Raw genomic sequence first — 20,241 nt, forward strand, 5'->3', positions numbered from 1 at the left:
TTTTGCGGTACGCGGGCCTCTCACTGTTGTGGCCTCTCCCGTTGCGGAGCACAGGCTCTGGACGCGCAGGCTCAGTAGTCATGGCTCACGGGCCCAGCCGCTCCACGGCATGTGGGACTTTCCCGGACTGGGGCCCGAACCCGTGTCCCCTGCATCGGCAGGCAGACTCTCAACCACTGCACCACCAGGGAAGCCCCAGAGATCATTTTTGTTAATATTTTGTCAACATTTCATTCCTTTTTCTATATATATATTTTTTTTAAGCAACAACAAAAAATGTGTCTTACGGAACTATGCTATTTTATGACTCCTTTGGGGGGAAAATGTCAAACATGTATCTTTCAAGTCACAAACTTCTCTTTGCAGCATTATTTTTAGTGGATGACCGAATTTCAGATCATAACGTAATTAATCCCTATTGTTGGACATTGAGGTTGTTCCCAGTTTTCCTCAGTAAACAGCACCACGGTGAAAATCCTGGGAGCTGCACCTGTGGGCACATCCATGATTATTCCCTTTGGAGAAATTCGCCTGGTTACAGAGTAAAGGTTTTTCAGGAAATCAGGAGGTTCTGATCGCAGCCCTGGCCCCGGCAATGTCTTGCTGATCCCCATTAAAGTGTTGTCAGAGGACCAGGGGCCGCCTCTCCCTATAGGTGGGGAGCTGGATGCTGCTGTAGGTGAGGGGGCCTGGCTTGACCCTTAGCAACCCTAATATAATAGGCTTTACTATCCTTGGCTACTCAGGTTAATGTTTCATAACTTGGACCCAGATTAGTCAGAGTCCAGTCTGTGGTCTTATTACAAGAGGTGATCATTTATTGGTGTACTTGAGCTTAATGAAAACTGTCGTTCTGGTGAAACGCCTATAAGACAAGCAGACTGCAATTCCCACCTGCTTGCGGGGGGCTCAAAGATCGTCTTTCCCTGACTGGTCGGTAATAACTGTAATTAACAAGATGCACTCAGCTCAAACAAACGTGTCACTGTGGTAGGGTGGGTGTGATAGTCCCAGTTGGAATTGCTAATTGGCTGACTCTTCCTCATAGCCCTGGTGCAGTTATGGTCTCTGCGATGCGTGACATTATAAGTCACCCTGGTACCATTCTGTCCTGTAACCTTCTACGCTAGCCTCAGAATGGTGCCCTGACACCCCTGCTGCAGCCCATGCATCGGTCAAAAGCCTTCGTGGAGCACCTACTATGTATCACCAGGGGCACTTGGAGAAACCGGTCCCTGCGCTCCCAGGGCTTATATTCCAGTGTGGGGGGACAGACAATAAGCAAACACATTAACAGATGAAAAGAGATGTTCAGAAAGTAGAAGTGGTTTGAAGGAAATAAAACAGGATAAGGGAGAAGAGAGTGATGAGGGTGAGAGTAGGATGGTGGGGTGACTAGAGAGGGCTCCTTTGAGGCCCCCTCAAAGGTCGCCACCACCTGTGAGCTGAGACCTGAATGCAGACAAGGCACCCACAGAGATCTGCAGGGTGAGCATTCCAGGCAGCTTCAGGGAAAGCTTTGGAGAGGGGCTAGGCCTAATCTGCCCCCTCCCTGATGGTCCTTAGGAGGGGCGGCAAGCTCTCAGCCTGCATCTCCTTCTCTGATAGAAAGCCAAGGTAACCCACACCGCTGGTTGCCATATGTTGGTCACAGAGCTGTTCAATGCAGCCCAGCCCAGGTGCCACCCGGGACTTGGCCCCCTTTGTCAGCAGGCAGCTAAGTAACAATTTTTAATTCATAAGATATCTTGCCCAAAGCCCATATCTCAGGCTGACTCCCAATTTTCATTATGCAGTGATACAGTCTGTACCAGTCAGAGTTACGTGGCTCCACTGGACAGTGATGGGACTGCAGCCCAGCTTGTCCCACTGGCCCGGGCGGCATACACGACACACACGTTGCCGTTTAACAGCTACCCCTGGTGGGGGCAGGGGGTGTCCAGGGGCCTCTGGGTAGGACAGGAGCTCTTTAGCTTAGTGAGAGCTGAGTTTAACTCCTTGTTACACCCCTTGCTCTGCCCTAGGACCAGTTATTCTCTGTGCCTTAGTTTTTTCATCTGGAAAATGGGGATACTTGTACCTATCTCATGGGAGTTTTGTGAAAATTGAAATATATTGGGCTGGCCAAAAAGTTCACTCACGTTTTTCGTAACATCCTATATAAATATACAAAAAAAACCTTTGCACAGCGCCAGGCACAATGCATGTTGGATATTGTGGGCAGGGCCCCTCCTGACTCATTCTGGATAAGATGGGCCATAGTTGGGGCTAACCTGGTCCAATTCTTGTATTCAGAAAACAGGCATAGCAGGGAAAGAAGGGACGGGAACGAAGACAGGCACCATGTAGGTGCTTTACGTACATGATCACGCCTGATCCTCACACAGTCCCGTGAGGTGGGAGCTGTTATCCACACTTTACAGATGAGGGGTTTGGCTCAAAGGAATTCACAGTTTGCAGGAGGTCTCACAGCTGGTAACTGGCAGATCTGTTGTTGGTGCTTAGGTCTTTTTTGTAGCCTTCGAGTTCACGCACAGTAGGCAGTCTTCACTAGGGTGCTGATGTAACAGACTCCAGGCAGAGACTACGGCTGAAAGAGGGAGCACCAGGGGGAAGGGGGTACATATCCCAGTTCTGCTCACTTCCCTGGGGAGGATCCCTGGCCCTGGCCCTGGGGAGGGCTGGGTAAACGAGTCAGAGGCCAGGTGAGGGATCAGGGTCCCACTAGTCCTCTCATCCATTCAGCAACTAGCATTTGAGTGGAATGTTACTTGGGCCCAGAAGACCAACTAGATCATGAGCTCCTCATAAGCATGGCTTTTTTTTTCTTCTTTTCTCAACCCCATGGCCCAGCATGGCCAGACCCAGAGTATGCCCACACCTAGTGTGTGCTCATTGACCCTTCCTAACCCCTACGGGGCGGGGGGGGGGCAAGAACCTTCAGGCCATCCAACAGATAGGGAATGAGCATTGTTCTGGGTACCATGGGGACGGAAGCATGACACCCTAGCCCTTACCCTCGAGATGACGCTGGGTCTCTGGATGTGAGAACAAGGGAGGTCCCACAGCACAGGGCTATTCTGAGGGTGCCAGCCCAGCTCTGGGGCTCAGTGGAGTGAGAGGCCGCAACCTCCAGGACTGGCTTCCTGAGGCTGGTGACATTGGTAATGGACCTTAAGAACAGACAGGACCAAGGTGGGAGCCATTGGTTTTCCTTTAACTTGGGGGCAGCAAGAGTGGGTTGCTGTCAGCCCAGCGGAGCAGACAAAGCAATTGAAAGTCATCAGCCTGTGTTTCCACACGCACCATCAGCCACTCACTAAACTGCTTTTCGCCCAGACGCAGCTCTGCCATGGGTCAAGATGCTGCCAGGCGAGATAACAAGGGGACAAGGTGTGGGAGTGATGAGATTTGGCAGGGGCCGGGAGGAGGGGCGCCTGGGGAAGGAGAGAGCCTGCTAGCCTTGAAGGAAGGAGGAGGTGGGAGGGTGAGCCCTCAAGGCCCAAAGAGAGCCACCCGCCTTGTCTCCGAGTCTGACCGTCTACCCTCACCTTCACACCCTCCAATCTAGTTTCCCTCTCCCTCTGCCTTTGACCATCTATGAAACAGAAGCCCTTTGCTTGACTCTGCTGCGCCCTCTAGCCGCCACTCGGCCTCTCTGTTTATTACACCAATCTCCCGGCAGTTGCGCCTGTACTAACAGTCCCCAGGGCCCCCCTCAGCCACTGTATCTCACACTCTGACCTCCAGGGGCATCTGAAGATCCAAATGGGGGACCTTAGCCACATCTTCCTTATCCTGAGCCTCTCTCGGCACTGTTTGACCCTGTCAACCGTCTCTTTCTCAGAACTTCCCCTTCGCCCGCCTCTGGGCACCTGGCTCTATACTGGTTTCCCATCTGCCTCTCTGACCACTGCCTTTCTTTCTTTTTTTTTTTTTTTGCGGCACGCGGGCCTCTCCCTGTTGTGGCCTCTCCCGTTGCGGAGCACAGGCTCCGGACGCGCAGGCTCAGCGGCCACGGCTCACGGGCCCAGCCGCTCCGCGGCATGTGGGATCTTCCCGGACCGGGGCACGAACCCGTGTCCCCTGCATCGGCAGGCGGACTGTCAACCACTGCGCCACCAGGGAAGCCCAGCCACTGCCTTTCTATCTACATTTTCCTGTGCATCCTCACTGGAGCCATAGGTCTGCCCTAAAGGCCGGCTTGCCAGTGCCTTATCTATGTCACCACCTTTGTGCTGACAGCCCCTGTCTTCCCACTCGAGTCCCCATCCACCCCTCCCCTCCAGCTCTTGGAGGACATCGCCACGTGGACATTCTGCTGCTACATAAAACTCTATCATTTTATGAGGAATTTACCCAGAACTTTTCAGAACGTAGAGAGTTTTTAACTGGGACTCCCTCTTGAGAAAAAAGCAACTAATTTGCCACCTCTTTCTATGAAGGATGACAGTCTCTTATTTGTCTCGCCCTGTTCCTTGTCCCTTAGCACCGGGCCAGGTACAGAGTGGGTGCAAACCTGTGTGTAGGGCAAAAGCCTGCAGGGAGAAAAAGAGAGGCGTACATCTCACTCCAGGCCAGCCACTCACCAGCCATGTGACCTTGAACAAGTTATTTAACTTCTCTGAGCCTGCTTCCTCACGTGTAACACAGGGTGTCTTCTTCTAAAGTTATTGTGAAGACTGAGTAATATAACTGTACAAACGTCTTAGCTCAGTGCCTGGCACAGGGAAAAATGTTCAACAAACTGTAGCTGCTATTTTTTTAATAAACAGGGGAAGAGGGCTGTGACTTCCGTTCAGCAGCCTTTTGTGCCATTGCAGACTTCATTCACATCTTCTCAACCTCCCTCTTGCCAATATGAAGAGGTCTCGATGCCTGAAGCTCCTGGAGGATGTGGCTGTCCCATAAGAGAACCAGCAGAGCTAGGAATGACCTGCTTCTTCCCTTGTGTGGACGCTTTAAGTCACCAGTTCCCAGAAGTCTTAGGGTGCTCAGGGTGCAGCCTCACTCCCTGCAAGGACCCCTCCCCTGCCAGGTACATCCCCTAGGACAGCACCTGTCAACCCAGGGAAAGCAGCTGCCCTTCTGCTCAGCAGTGGGGGCTGAACAGGTGAAAGGCATCCCCCAGTGAGCCACCCCCAACCCCCTGGTCCCCATGGGACTTGGATAAAGAGTGTCTGGGAGACCAGAGGGCTGACAGGGTGGTATCAGTTTCCAGGATAGCAGAGAAACTTATGTGTATGGTTTCCAAGCCCACGGCCCCCCGGGGGAGGGAGGATGGTGGGAGAGGGGTGATAAACGAGGGAAGCAAGGAAGTGGTGACCCACCCCGAGGCCGGAACCCCTGGGTGCGATGCCCTGTGGACCTGAGGGTTTTGTTCTCAGCCTTGGCCTCAGGTCTGCCACCTTGTACATCTGGGCCCTTGGTTGTGAGACTCTCCTGGCAAGAGGATGGGTTGGCTTAGTGCTCCCGCTGGGCGAAAGCTCTAGGCACAGGCTCCTGGGGTGGGGGTGGGTGGAGGAGACGGTCCATGGTGCTGTCTTGGTGCAGGACAGGCGGCCAACATTTATTGAGAGGTTCCTATGTGCCAGACACTGTATTAACTCATTTAATCCTCACAGCAACACTCTGGGGTGGGTACTATTATCACTCCCATTTTATCGACGAGGAAACTGAGGCCCAGATATGTAACTTGACCAAGGTGACCCAGCTAGCTAGTAGCAGAGCCATGATTGGAACTCAGGGCATAACTGCTTCTCTGTTCCACGTTGCTTTCCTTCAGGGGCCTTAGCTTAGCAAGTTCTTATACACTCAATAGTGTGATTTTATTCTGAATGAAGATCTTTCGTGTGAGACTGAAGACATGAACCTTGCCTGCTTTTCTTTGCTGATTCTCTAGCATTTTGCACAAAGTAGGTGCTTGATATGAACTGGAATGAATGAGTGATCTGATCAGTCAATCAGTCTTTGAATGAGACCTGCCCTGCTTGGGGCACAGGGCTCACCTCCTAATCCCTGCCCAAGCCAGCATCCCAGTGAGTGCTCGTGTTGCCATGGTGACAGCAGGAATATCAGAGGCAGTGACTCACTTAGATGGCCTTGTCAGCTCCCTGGGTGTAACCCTTTCTGACTGTTGGTCTTGGCAGTTAGTCACTCGTACTTTGCAGGAGGCTGAGAGGTGAACTCTCCACACAGATGTGTGAAAAAGAATGTGTTTGTGTGTGTGTATGTGTGTGTGTGTGTTGGGGGGAGGGTCCTTGAGTTTGAATTTGTACCAGTTGAGGGGTATTTGCCTGCAGGTTGGTTGGAGAAGGTGCCTAGGCTGGGAGAGGGGTATTTTATGTGCTGGGGACAGACTCGGAGTTGGGGATGGGCAGTGTGGCCATGAGTAGGGCAAAGGTGCTGAGTACGGGACCCAACTGAGTTTGCCAGGGGTGATAACCTTATTTTCCCAACTGAAAATCACAGCACATCGTTCGACAAGAGACTTCTGGTTTGTGAATGATTTATAGGAAAAAACTGGCAAAGATAAAAGTTGAATCACATGTAAACATTGATAGCTTCCTTTATTGGGAAGAATAAATTTATATGAAACTCTGGAATGATGGGATGCCGGACAGGGGCGCTGAGGAGGCGGGGCCCATGCCTGTGTGTGTGTGGTGGGGAAGAGGGTGTGAGAGGCAAGCGGCTGGAGGTCTTGCCTCAGGGCAGCCCTGCAGCTCAGCATTTAGGGGCTCCGAGGACCCAGCCCCTAAAGCACCCTGCGCTGTCCATGCTTCAGCCACCTCAGCACTGATCACCCTGTCACGGGAATACCTGGTTGAGGGCTACATCCTCCACCGGAAGGTGTCCCAGGTACACTGTAGGAGCTCAATAATTGTTTGCTGCGTGGATTAGCTAATGATGAGCGGATGAAAGCACATGTCCTCTTGTTTCCCCAGCAGCAGAATTCCTAGCTAAAAAAACTCCTATATATTCATGCATGTATATGCCTCCTTGCAACTCTTTCCTCCCCACTCACAAGGGCAGCTGTACAAAAGCCCGCAGGAGGGTACCTAGGCCGCAGGACACGGGCTTAGGCAAGGTGGAGGCTGGAGTGACGTCCCCTCCCTGGGCTGGCCCAGGTCAGAGTCTCCAAAGCCCACACTCTGAGAGTGACGTGAGACCCGGCCGGGCTCTGCTGTCAGCAGCCGTGTCTCCCCTGCGTCAGACAACCTCTGCAGTGGGCTGGGAGTGGGCCACCTTGCCGGCCAGCACAGAGGGGCTGAGAACGGCCCCTGCCTCAGAGTCTAAAGTTAGAGAAGGACGTTGTCTCCCCTCTACTTTTGCCCTAGTTAATCCAAGAGAGGATATGAGCCTGTGTGCGGATCCCTTTAGAGCCGGGGAAGGGGCGGAGCAGGGAGATACAGCAGCTTCCATGGCGATCCTGGTGTCCACCTTGTGTGTTGGAGGCTTGGATGTTAGTTCCCGCCTATGGAATCCGTGTCCATCCACCCCCTTCCCCAATCCCGCCTGTCTTCCAGGGTCCAGCTCAAACAACATTTATGAAGTGCTTATTTTGTGCCGGGAACTGTTCGAAGCCTGTACATATGTATATATTTTTTCTCATTCATTTAATTCTCATAACCCTATGAGATAGATCCATTATTATCCTCATTTCACAAATGAAGAGACCAGGATGCAAAGTGGTTAGATAAGTTGCCCAAGGTCACACAGCTAGACAGTGGTATAAGGAATTAATGTCACCTCCTCCATGAAGCTTTCCGTCTTCGAGCCTTCCTGTGTGTGAACAGTCTCTCCCTGCTGTGAACTGAGATGCTGATTCCTGTGGGTGTCAGAGCTCCCTTACGAGGCTGTAAGTGCTTCAGCGTCAGAAATCCTGGCAGAGTGACCTCTGCGTGCCCCACAGTGCCAAGCACAGGGCCTGGCCATAGGACAGCCCGTCCAGGGGACTGCTAAATATGTGAATGAATGGCAGTGAGCGAGCGAGTGTTTGAATGAACCAACACACTGGTTAATGGGGAGGAGAGGGGAGTGGAATTGAGGGTTTCCCAGTGAACTCACAGCCTGATGAGAAGGGCACAAGGGCAAGTATGGGGGCCCAGGTGGGCCGGAAGCAGCCATCCTTCAGAAACATGCTTGCCACTGTGTCCCCAGCATTGTCCAGGTACCTTGAGGAATGGTCGTGAAAGCCCCCCATATTTTAGGCTGGGTGAAATGAGCACATTAACACAGAGGAAGCAACTGGGGAGCAAACAGAGCAGGAACTACTGCCTGTAGGGCCGGAGGGGTAAGTGAGAGAGCTTAGGACCATCTTCCCGGAGCAGGAGGAGGAGGGGCTGGCCCTGGGTGGGAGGAAGACAGGAGGCAGGAATGGATCTGGGGAACCTGCGGAAGCCACTGTGAGGGCCAGGTACCTGTGGGGCAGCATAAGACAAAGCTGGTGGGTGAGAGAGGGGTGGGGTGCATTTGAGCCAGTGCCATGTGTGCGTGATTTTTGCCAGTACTTTAAATACATATTTTAAATTTTAATAAATACTTAAATGCTTCTAAAATTGAATTTTGTTTTTAACTTATATTTATCATAAAAGGAAACTTTATATCACTGCCATATAGAAAAGTAGAGTAAAGTAGAATAGACTAGAAAGAACAGAATAGAATAGGAAATGACCGTAAAAATAAGCACAAGGGGAACAAAACAAGGCTACTGCCGTAGTCCACTGTGGCTGCCATAACAAAATACCACAGACTAGATGGGTTATACACAGTAGAAATTTATTTCTCACAGTTCTGGAGGCTAGAAGTCCGAGATCAGGGTGTCAGCACGGTCGGGTGACGGCCCTCCTCCTGGTTCAGGTGGCGCCTTTTTGGTAAATCTTCATATGGTGGAAGGGGCAAGGGAGCTCTGCGGGGTCTCTTTTATAAGAGAAGAATCCCGTTCAGGACGGGTTCACCCTCATGACGTAAGCCCAAAAGCCCCACCTGCTAATGCCATCACCTTTGGAGGTTAGGATTTCACCATATGAATTCTGGGGCGGCACAAATATTCAGACATAGCAGTCACTGAGTCCTCACTGGGTACTGCTCCCTTTGAAAGGCTCTGAGCCTGAAGCCTGCTCTCTCTCTGTTAAGAAGGAAAAGAAGCAAGTGTTAGACAGGCTGTTAAAGACATATAAGCACCAAACCAAGACTTTCTCCTTGACCCAGTCAGAGAGCCTTGAGGAAGACTGGACGGGCATAATGTTCTTATCCTGTGGTTCAGGGCCATCCGCTGCCTGGGCCGCGTGCTCCTTCATGCCCCAGAGCTCTCTGCGCTACTCCTGGAGCCAGCGCTCATTTTGAGTCACTGATTAGTCCTTAATGTCCAGCGAGGAGCCGTGGCCCAGCCTCCTGTGCGCCTGCCCGGGGCCCCAGTCACACCCTGAATTCTCCCTCTTGCAGGAAATACCAACAGCATCTTTGCCCTGGATTACATCAGCGGGGCGCTGACCTTGAACGGCGTGCTGGACCGGGAGAACCCCCTGTACAGCCATGGCTTCATCCTGACTGTGAAGGTGAGAGTGGGCGGTGGGCACCTCCATCATGGGTAGAGGGGATGCCCACGCTGTGGTGCCAGCCTCCAGCGGTGCCCAGGCGGAGGGTCCAGGAGGCGGGTCACTTCTGTTCCCTTACCCTGCACTGATTCCCGGGGCTTGTGCCCAGGGCCCCCTTCAGGAAGGGCCAACGCTTTTCACATGTGGGCCTTGTCAGGGGCCCTCTGCTGGGCATTTCTCAGCCCTTATCAACAACTGTAGAGGATTGCAACTTTCATCCCCATTTCAGGGGTGAGGAGGCACAAGTGGGTGCACACCCCATGGTCCTCTCTATTATCCCATGATTTCAAGTTCTAATATAGCCAACTCAGATTCTTAGGTTTACCTCATTTCTGGGGTTTTTCTCCCATTTCTAATTCTTGTGGCTTCCCTGGGGCTATTACCTGGTTAAGAAAGAGCAATGCAGCGGGCAGGGGGCAGAGCTGTGGTGGTCCCCACCCCGGAAAGTGTGATGGAGCCATAGCCCCCTGCCCCCTGCAGCCCCTCGCCACTCATGATTGGTTTTAATTAAAATCAATAACTTGCTGAGGCATTCCCTGGGAAACCCGTTTAGGGTACAGATGCTGCCTGGGCCACAGGGGTCCTCCCCAGCCCCAGCCTTCGACTGAGAGGAGGGGGTGGTACAAAGACTGAGGAGAGGGCCTCTGGGAAGGAGGCCCTTCCATTGGTATGGGAAGGATGGTGCAGCCTGGCCCTTCGTTGCTCTCCTTGACCTTGAGAAGGCCTGTGACAGCGATGGATTGATTAGTCCTGACTCGCCCACTGGCTCTGTCCTCTCTACCCAGATGTGCACATGTGGGCCAGCGGGGGAGGGCAAGCTAACACGGCCTTTCCCCCATCCGGAGCCAAGCCCGAGGCCCCCTCCCAGCCTCCCCTCCTGTCTCTGCTCCCTTCCTACGGAGGCAGGCAGCTCCAATGGAGAGAGCTGCTCCCTAGTCCCAGCACCAACTCACTGTGCAACCCTGAGTTCAGCTTTTCCATCTTTATATAAAATATAAGGATGAGTTCCCACACTTGGCTGTGAATGCAAATCCCCTGGGGAGCTGGTAAAAGATACCTAGTCCTGGGCCTCTTGCCCAGAGATTCTGGTTCAAAAGGTTGGGGTGGGACTGGGAATGGGTATTTTGCGGCCCAAGGACTCTGGCCCAGAGACTGGGTGCCCAGGTGTCTGAGTTCATCTATTTCTGAGTCCAACCCAGACCTTCACAGCGCCTAGCACCGTGTTCAGTCCATAGCAGATACTGAATTAATTCTTGATTATCCGCTAGCACAGATGTTCTTGGCCTCAGTTTCATCATTTGCCAAATGAATAAAGACTCTCCCTTTGCCCCTAGATGAACCCCTAAATCTATCTTGTCTTCCCCACCCCACCTCATCCCCTTGGTTCTAGAATCCCACTGCCTGAGTTTGGTACTTTGTCTGTGTGTCCTTGTACAAGTTACTTAACCTCTCTGAGCTTCAGTTTCCCCATTGGTAATGGAGATCAGTAAAACGGGATGCTAATGATAGAATCTTCCACCTGGGATTATGGTGAGGATTAGATGGGATAATTCACATAAAGCGCAGTGCCCAGCATTGAGAAAGCCCTGGTAAGTGATGACTTTTATTGTGACTATGGCCACCTTCATCCCTGGGGTGTTTATTCCTCTATCTGCAGGGCACAGAGCTGAATGATGACCGCACCCCATCTGATGCCACAGTGACCACAACCTTCAACATCCTAGTGATTGACATCAATGACAATGCCCCAGAGTTCAACAGCTCCGAGTACAGCGTGGCCATCACTGAGCTGGCACAGGTCGGCTTTGCCCTCCCCCTCTTTATCCAGGTGGTGGACAAGGACGAGGTGAGTCCCAGAACGCATGGCCATCCAGCCCAGCACCCGGCCCGGGCTGTGCAACCCTGGAAGGGATGCCAGGGATCACTGGGCTTCCAGGTCCCCATCTATAAAATAGAAACAAACATTGCTGCAGCCTCCCCTGCTACGTTCTGAGGATAAATAAGGCTGCAAAAATTAGTAGTCTCTAAACTTTTGGACCAACCCCCCTACACCCTGTAAAAAACGTTTGAGCACACACCTCCAATATATACTTCTATATTTAGAGATGTATATACATGATCATCATACTAACCTAGTATGTACATTTTAAAACATACACACAAAAAATATAAAATTTAAAAGGTAGAGGCTCTTGTATCAATGGTGACTTTGGAAAAGGCTTATTGCTGCTTTTGGGGTAATACTGACCCTGCCTTTTCCTTGCAAGGAGTGTAAGTGCCTTCCAGAGGATCCCAGGCCATAAAGAGACTCCAGAGGGTCCAGGACACCTGCATCCCCTTGCCCAAGGGCCAGCCAATCTTAAGAGGGAGGGACATGGGCCACGAGTGGGAGAGAGCTTAAGAGGGACAGGAGGGAGGAGGCTCCGGCAGGGCTGCAGCTCCCGTGAGCCTAGCTATGCCCTGTGTCATTAGGCCAAGGACCGGGCCTGGATGGGGCAGCTTCCATCCCTTCAGGACCCTCTCAGCCTGCCTCCAACCCGCCCCTCCCTTCGCCCTACCTCCCTTGCCCGTCAGCAGTCACAACCTTAATAGGATTTCTATTTATTACCGCTGCTTCCCTGGCCCACTCTGCTCAGGAATTCCATTAGGTTTTCCCGCCCGGGGTGTCCTCTGCGATTACTCCTCACACGTGACCGTACTGGCCTTGCTCCAGGCCCGGTTCCTCTTCACTTCCTGGCCCCTCTCCTGTCTCCTGTCAGCTTCTCTCAACTGGACACAGTCCCCCCAAGGACTCAGGTTCACAAGGGCAAGTTGGCCTGTGTGTGTGTGTGTGTGTGTACGTGCACAGTCATGTTTCTGTTCATGTGTGTACACATATGTGCGTGCACACATGCCTCCATCTCCTGCCTGTCTGAGATAATTGAAGTATGTGCTGAGCATCTACTGTTTTTTTTTTTTAATTTATTTTATTTTTATTTTTATTTTTGGCTGCGTTGGGTCTTTGTTGCTGCGTGAGGGCTTTCTCTAGTTGTGGCGAGCGGGGGCTAATCTTCGTTGTGGTGCGTGGGCTTCTCATTGCGGTGGCTTCTCTTGTGTGGAGCACGGGCTCTAGGTGTGCAGGCTTCAGTAGTTGTGGCACGTGGGCTCAGTTGTGGCTCGCGGGCTTTAGGCGCGTGGGCTTCAGTAGTTGTGGCACACGGGTTTAGTTGCTCCGCAGCATGTGGTATCTTCCTGGAACAGGGATCGAACCCGTGTCCCCTGCATTGGCAGGTGGATACTTAACCACTGTGCCACCAGGGAAGTCTGCATCTACTGTTTACAAGCAGCTATATCTGGCCACTTCAGGGAGTCCAGGAAGTGGAATCCATGGTCCCTGCCCCATGGGGCCAAATGTGTTTATGCAAATGTAATATGTAATTTTGAAACATATACAATAATGTAGAAAGTTTAAAAGGTGGAGACAAACAAGTATAAAAACAGATTCTAACATTTTCTCACACCCCAGTGGATCATCTTGTATCCCCTGGGAGTGCAGGTCCCCCTTTGGAGACCGCTGTGTGAATGAGAACCTCAGAAGAAAATCCCATCCTAGGTTTCAGGCTGATAATAATGCCCAAGGGAAGAGACACACTGGAAGCAGCATGGGTCCAGGGTCCAGTGACTATAGGCAGTGAGGCTCCAGAGCTCAGCTGAGGAAGGGGAAAGTAGAGGCTGGGAGGATCGGGAAAGACTCTATGGTGAGAGGGGGACTAGGCCTGAGCCTTGGGGTATCAGATGGTGAAAGGGTCCTCAGGAGGGGTGGTGGGGGCCAGGCTGTGGCCCACAGGGAGGACCGGAGGGAGAAACCTGTAAGTAGATGGAGGGAACAGGCAGTAACCCGTGCAACTTATCAGGGATTGTGCAGTGGGCTGCTGGCAAGGTGGGCTGGGACATAGGCCTCGGGGGGCCTTGAATGCCAAGCCAAGGAATCAGCCGAGGCCTGTGTTCAAGGCCAGCCTTGCCATTTATTAGCTCTGTGACCTTGGGTGAGTCACTGACCCTTTCTAAGCCTCACTTTGCTCATCTGTGTAAAACAGAAATAAAAAGACAACGTATAAGTCAGTTTCTATCGCAGGAGCAAGTTAACCCTGAAAGAGCAGTTTACTTCTCACTGGGACTGCCTGTCCGGCAAGGGTGGGCAGGGAGGCCCTCCTCTGTGTGGTCACGCAGGTGCGCACTCTGCAGGATCGTGGTTGCTGCAGGAAGCAGGGGGCAGCTAAAGGCTTAAGCACCAGCTCTTCTACGCTTCAGCCCAGAAGTGTGGCTTCTACTCAGGGCCCATCAGCCAGAGCTAGTTAGGTGCCCCCACCTCACTGCCTGAAGGCTGGGGAATGTGGGGAAGCAGTTAAATAGTTGTCTCTGCCACAAAGGGTATCAACAAGGTGTGTGGAGAGGAGGAGGTCCGATGATACGTGTATAGGACTTAGCATGGTGCCTGCCACACACAGATGTTAACCAGATGGGTCCAGGGACATCACCACTGGCAGGGCCAGAGTTCCCAGGGCCCTGCCACTTGTTGAGGGATCTCAAGGTTACTCTGACCTCTTGGGTTTTACCTCAGGCTCCCTTTTGCGGGAAGCCTGTCTGAAGCATCTGCAGGAATGCTGAGGGGCGTCTGGATCCAGCCCGCCCTAGTGACCCCTCCCCCCTCAGACACAGCCATCAGCACGCCCACGCCCACTGTGAACAGGATGCCCAACACCACCAGGGACCACTCTGTTGCTTTCCCCTGGGATTTGGCCAGTGTCTCTGACGGTAGAGGACTGGCCTCCTTCCCACAGCGTCCCACTTCTCCAGGGCACAGTGAGGTGCAGAGAGAGGAGGAGAGGCAGCCCAGACTATCCCACCCTAAGGTCACCTGGACCATCTTCCTGTCTCCCCATAGGGCAGCACCCAGACCACCCCAGATGTGGTCCTGGGCTGGTTCCTAAATAAGAGAGAGAGAGAGAAATTGCTTTCTCAGTTGCCCTGTTCTTTTGCATCTCCCATCTCTTCTGCACTCTCCAAAACTCTGGAGGGCTTCAGATCTGGCCAGGGAAATGCTCCCAAAGCCTAGTCTTGGGTGCTGATGGCCAGGCCCCAGGTTCCCAAGGTGGAGTGTTCAGCCACATCGCCGACAGGAACAGAAGACAGCAGCCACAGGCACTTGCAGCGCTGCCCAGGTGTCCAATGTCTGGGAAGAATCAGAGACCCTCAAAGGGGAATCAAGAGCTGTTGGAAAAGATTTTTTTAAATTGTCATTCTTCCGACTTCTCTTTCTGAGGGGAGACTCCATCTGTTGGGATTTGTGTCTGGGTTGAAAGTGACTCTGGATTTGCTAGGCGTGGCAGGAAAATGTTTATGGAGCAGATTTGGAGGAGGGAAGGGCGCGTGAGGAGAGGTCAGATCCCTTTGTTGTAGATTCCCTAGAACATGCGATTCTCCCTTGCACCCATCATGAGTGTGATTTTGCAGTTATTAGTGTGGTGGTCTCAAGAGCATCTGTCTTCCCATTAGGCTGAATGACCCACAGGTAGGAGCAGGTCAGCTTTTGCTCACCAGTGTAACCCAGTGCCTCATACTCTGCCTGGCACTTGGGGGGCACGCAGAAGTTTATTTTGGTTGAGTTAAAAACATGATTAAATGATAAAAGAAGCAATGAGGTGGCCCAGGGCTTTAGCCAAACTGGATCATCAGTCAGTACCCTTATGCTGAAGCCTAAATCCGGCTGAGTCTGTGTAGGAAGGCGACCTCAAAGGTCCACTGTGGGGCAGTAGAGGGTGCTGATGGAAAACAGGAAGGGAAGGAGGAAGCAGTTTAACCTCTCAGTCAGCCCTTTGTGGCAGTCTTTCCTAATAAGGATGCTAATCTAATTCACAAAGCCTAGATAATGCCTGCCATCCCTTCCACATCCAAGATTCTACTCAGCCTCTCACTGAACCTCAGGCTCCGCCAGACCCTTCAAGACAACAAAGGTGCTTGAAAGAGGCCCTTTCTCTGTCCCAAGGACTGCATCCCTATTGTCAAGTCTCGCTGAGGAATTTCTTCCCCTTTGCTGGGCTATAGAAAACTTACAGAAGCCAGAGGAGAAAGGGACAGGGTGGGCTGAAACCAACAACCATCCATTTATACCGTGTGACAGCTGAGATGCAAATAGATGATTGTAATGCAAATCACACCAAAAGAATCTCAAGGCAAAGGCCCCAGGAGTCAGCCTTGGTATGGGAGCTCATCTCTGAGTTTCAAATGAAAGGCCTCGGCAGCCTCATTCCCCCAGCTCGCCTGCTGGGCGTTCTCTTGTCTCCTCCTCGCGCTGTTCTCGGAAGCCACAGGGAGTAGCTACGCACTCACCCACTTGGATCCCTACCATATCCTTACCCACTCCCTTGCCCTCAACACGATCTTTGCATTTTCCCCACTTTGGTCAACTTTTCCTCTCCTGATCTAGCCTGCAGCCCTCCTCAGTCCTACCTACAGCTGTGCCAGCCACAGGCTGTCGTGTTTTCCCATCTGCACTGATCGGGAGGGTTGGCAGTCTCTGTTCAGTTGTCCTAAAAAGCCACTCTTCTACTTAGTTGCGAGTGGATTATCTGCCTCCTGCCTCCGAAGGGCTGGGGGCCAGAGGCGGGGAGTGTGGAAGCGCATCCGTGCCTCTGGCTGCTTTACAAATTCCAGCAAAGGGGATTGTTGTTAAATGCTGTTTCTGTACTATGCGCGACCCCGCCCAGTTGGCTGGGCTAAAAACGGACAGTTCCTCTCACGTGCTCATCAGGGGAAACGCCATCCGTGTTATATCCTACCTTTATTCTCAGGAGTTGGGAGCATTTGATCCACTTTACTTCTGACCCACAGCTTCTCAGAACAGATTGGCTGCTGTCCTTGAGAATATGTTTGCAGACGAGAAGGGTCGGAGTGGAGAGTGGGGTGCCAGTATCCCCCCAGAGAGGCCTCGGCTGCCCGGTTCTGCCCTATTCTGGGAATTGCAGTCATTACAGAATGGCCTTCAGACCTCATTAACTTGCGGGCTGCCCGCTGCCCCCTGGCCTTTGTGAGGGACGGACGATATTGAAATGTACACAGGTGGGAGATGATGCATTCATTCACTCAACAAACGTTATGGTGCCAGGCCTGCCAGCCACGGGGAGGTGTTCTTCTGTGACTGTGAGCCCCAACGGGAGCCAGCTGATGTGTTCTGAGTCATCTTTCTTTAGAGGCCCCCGATGGCTGCGTTAAAAATGGGCTGTCAGGGGCCATGGGTGGAAGCAGGGAAACACAGCAACGTCTCCCGCCCAGAAAACCCTCCCACCTCCCTTGACCACCTGTTCCAGCCGGCAGGTGCTTCCTAGCATCTGACTTGAGGCTCTCCTGCCCTATAGCCAATTTCCTCTTAAGGTGTTTGCAAGAAGCCAGGGAACGCCAGGCCCCTTACAATGAAACCAAAAAGTCCGCTAGAAACCGCCTTCAGAACGCTTCTCAGGACACTGAGTGGCTGCCTTCAGCCTTTGTGACTGAGGCTCTCCCGTGTTCACATCGACCCAGGGTTTTGAACTCTGACTATAGCACTCTGCTACCAGACCTGTCCGGAGCTCCCGGAGAAGATGGTGCTGGAGCGAGCAGGGAAGCCCAGTCCCACCCCTCAATCACAGAAGGATTCCAGGCAAGTCATGTCCCCACTCTGTGCCTCAGTGGCCACCACTGGGAAACCATGGGTTGGAGCAGTCAGCCTGAAGACTATAAATCCTAACACTCTTTTTGTCCAAAAGGACCTGGGTGGGAAGGGGGAGGGCACCGCCTGAAGCTTCCCTAACCCTAACGCTAACCAACCCCCGACATTGGCCCATCCTCCCCCGCCCTGAACTTGCTTCAGCCACTTCTGCTCCCCTCTTTGGGCAGAGGGACCTGGCACCGCTGTGGGCCTCATGCCCTGCCCCCAGCCTCTCCCTGCTTTTTTATTGGATACCACCTGGGGCAGCCTGGCCCTTCATGGGTTAGGAAGAAAGAGCCAGCTAGAGTGGTTACAAATAAGGGCTTTGAAGCCAGACTGCCTGGGTTCAAATCCTGGCGCTGCCACTTTTGTTCTGTGTAACCTTAGGGGACTCATTTATCCTCTCTGATCCAGTTTTATTATCTGCAAAATGGAGGCAGTAATAATGCTTAGCTCATAGAGCTATTATGAGGATTAAATGGGTCAATATGTGTATTTAGAACAGTGCCTGGCCCATAAAAAGCACTCTTTAAATCCTAACAATTCTTATTCCGAGCCCTGGAAGATATGTGTATTATTGTGTCCTTTCTAGGGAAAACGAAGTTGAGGTTCAGAGAGGTTAAGGGGCTTCCCCAAGGTCACACAGCCGGTGGGTCTCAGAGCTTGGCTTTAAACACTCCTGTGCCTCTTGCTCATCTCCCTACTTACAGCCATGACTCCCCATTCTTAGAGGTTTGGTCCCACCAAGCAGGTGGGTCTCCCACCTCCAGCATGGCTGGTGGGAAGGCGAGGGGTAGGTGAGGCATTGGGGGCGGCTGCACCACAGAGGTGAGTGGGAACACATCTGGCAGGAGCTAATTCCTATTTCAGGCAGGAGATGACACTATTCATTTGTTTGAGGGGCATTGGGAAAAAAACCAAACAAACGGAGTTACCCACCTCCCCAAGGAGAAAACATCACCAAACAGATAAGTAAAAGAAAGCAAATGACAGGGAGAAAAGGCCATATTCCAGAATATTGGTTTTATTTGTAGGGATGAGGGGGCAGTGAGAAGGGGAGGTTGCTCTCGTTCTCCTGTTAATCTTGGCTTTATTTTTATCCATCACCCTCATTTTCCATTCCACATGTGTTCCAGGCCTGTCAGGGAGCCCAGCCCGCAACCTTGTATTTATTTAAATTCATTTTCGCATTTGTTCCTGTTAGTCAGTCTGTCCAGCCTGCGGTTCCTCTGGCCCTCCTCCCCACACAGCCCTGCAAGGTTGTGGGGCGGGCCCCATGGGCCCCTCCCAGGCGTCCTTTTAGTCCAGGGGTTCTTAATCCAGGATGGGAGCCCACTGACTCGCCAAGGCATCCTTGACCCTGAATGGAGAAAAATCTGCATCTTTATTCTTGCTAACCTCTACCTGAACTTTCATACTCCCTTTAATTATGAAATAGAAACAAACCACAGCGGCCTTAGTAGTACCTGTGACTCTGAGCCCAAGAGAAATCTCAGATATTTTCATATCGCATTACAGGTGTCACAGGGATCTCAAAATATCACTTACACTCATCACTACTTGGAAATTACGGTGTATATTAGACCTGCTGCCGAATCGCATTGTTTTATGCATTAAGAAGCACATACTTCTACTCTAACACCCTTTTTAAATGCTTTGATAACTGCATTTCAAGATAATTAATTGACATTGTGGTCCCGTGTGCTTTATTTTATGCAATTAAAATGTTATTCTCTTAAGGGGGTCTGTGGGGGTTACTAGACTGTAACTAGGGTCCATGGCACGAAAAAGAGGGAAGACTCCTCCTTAATCCCTGTCCTCACTAACTGACCCCCTTCAGCCGGACTCCCTCCTTGGGCTTTTGCCGTAAGGCTGACCTTCCAGTGGCTCTCAGAGTTGCCATCCTGAGCTGCACATCCATTTGGGGTGAGGCGGGGTGAGAACAGAGAGGCCACTTTCTCCATGTCAGACATTCAGCTGAGGGTCCATTTTCCGGCTCTGGACCCTCCAGGCCACTGTTCAACTGGGCCCCATAAATCCACCTACCAACATCTACTTTGCAGTAGAGGCACAGGAAATATACATCCCTGGCACCCTAGGGAGTGATCCCAGCTGCCCTACACTCTCCCTACCTGCTGATGTGACCCAACACATGGACCTCTGCTTTCCTATTTTCCAAAGCAATTTGAACTAGAAACCAAAGTCTAGAAGCAGTGACGAGAGATGAGGGAGAGAGGGGAGGGCAGGCTGCCAGCATCGGTGGAGGCAGATGTAGGTTTCTGCTCCCTGTGGATGTGTGATTATCCAATCATCCAGGCCCTTCTTTCCCCTCCATTAGGGAGATAACTGGGATCTGGCTGGAAATGACCCACCTCCCACTGAATCCCCCGCGGGGTATGAGGGAAGTAGACGGAACGCCTCCAGCATCCTGTACCTCTCGCCCAGCTTGTGATTTCATCACCGAAGTAAAGCAGAGAGGAGGTAGAGGACGAGGGGTCTGGCCCAGGGAACTACCAAGGCACGGCACATTGCCTAGCCCCTCTCCCCCCAGCCAGGTGCCCATCCTGGCTACTCCTATTTCTGAAAGGTTTTCTGGTGGTTCTGTTGCAAAGCAGGGGTTAAGCGTCCACCCAAAGCACAGTCAGCATAGCTGGGACCCACGGTGCCTGGGTGAGCACCACTCTGCGCATTTGTTCCCCGCCTCTGCCCTGGCTGTGGGCAGGGGTCTGTCTGCGAGACCTCTGCCGTGTCACAGCTTCAATACATATTTCTAGGGTTCCTCCCTCAAGATTTAGGCTCACCAGGAAAATATCTTTTGACTTCAAAGCAAAGCCGCTCTGGAAGGAAAGCCAGGGGGAGCAGGGCAGCCCCGTCGGTGCTTTTTCCCATTAATTTCTCCCCAGTTGCCTTGGCTGAGGATTT

The 20,241-nt window shown here is 52.2% G+C and overlaps 1 protein-coding gene across 1 annotated transcript in view; it reads left to right on the plus strand.

Moving 5' to 3' along the window:
• CDH23 (cadherin related 23) overlaps window positions 1-20,241 on the plus strand; it is a 443,685-nt gene that overhangs the window by 210,597 nt on the left and 212,847 nt on the right. The window contains exons 10-11 of the mRNA XM_029245124.1: window positions 9,445-9,557; window positions 11,254-11,442. Coding sequence (XP_029100957.1) covers window positions 9,445-9,557; window positions 11,254-11,442 — 302 coding nt within the window. The remainder of the gene's footprint in view (window positions 1-9,444; window positions 9,558-11,253; window positions 11,443-20,241) is intronic.

The sequence above is a fragment of the Monodon monoceros genome, unplaced genomic scaffold, assembly GCF_005190385.1.
Source record: "Monodon monoceros isolate NGI ecotype Baffin Bay Population unplaced genomic scaffold, NGI_Narwhal_1 Super_Scaffold_4, whole genome shotgun sequence".
NCBI lineage: Eukaryota > Metazoa > Chordata > Mammalia > Artiodactyla > Monodontidae > Monodon > Monodon monoceros.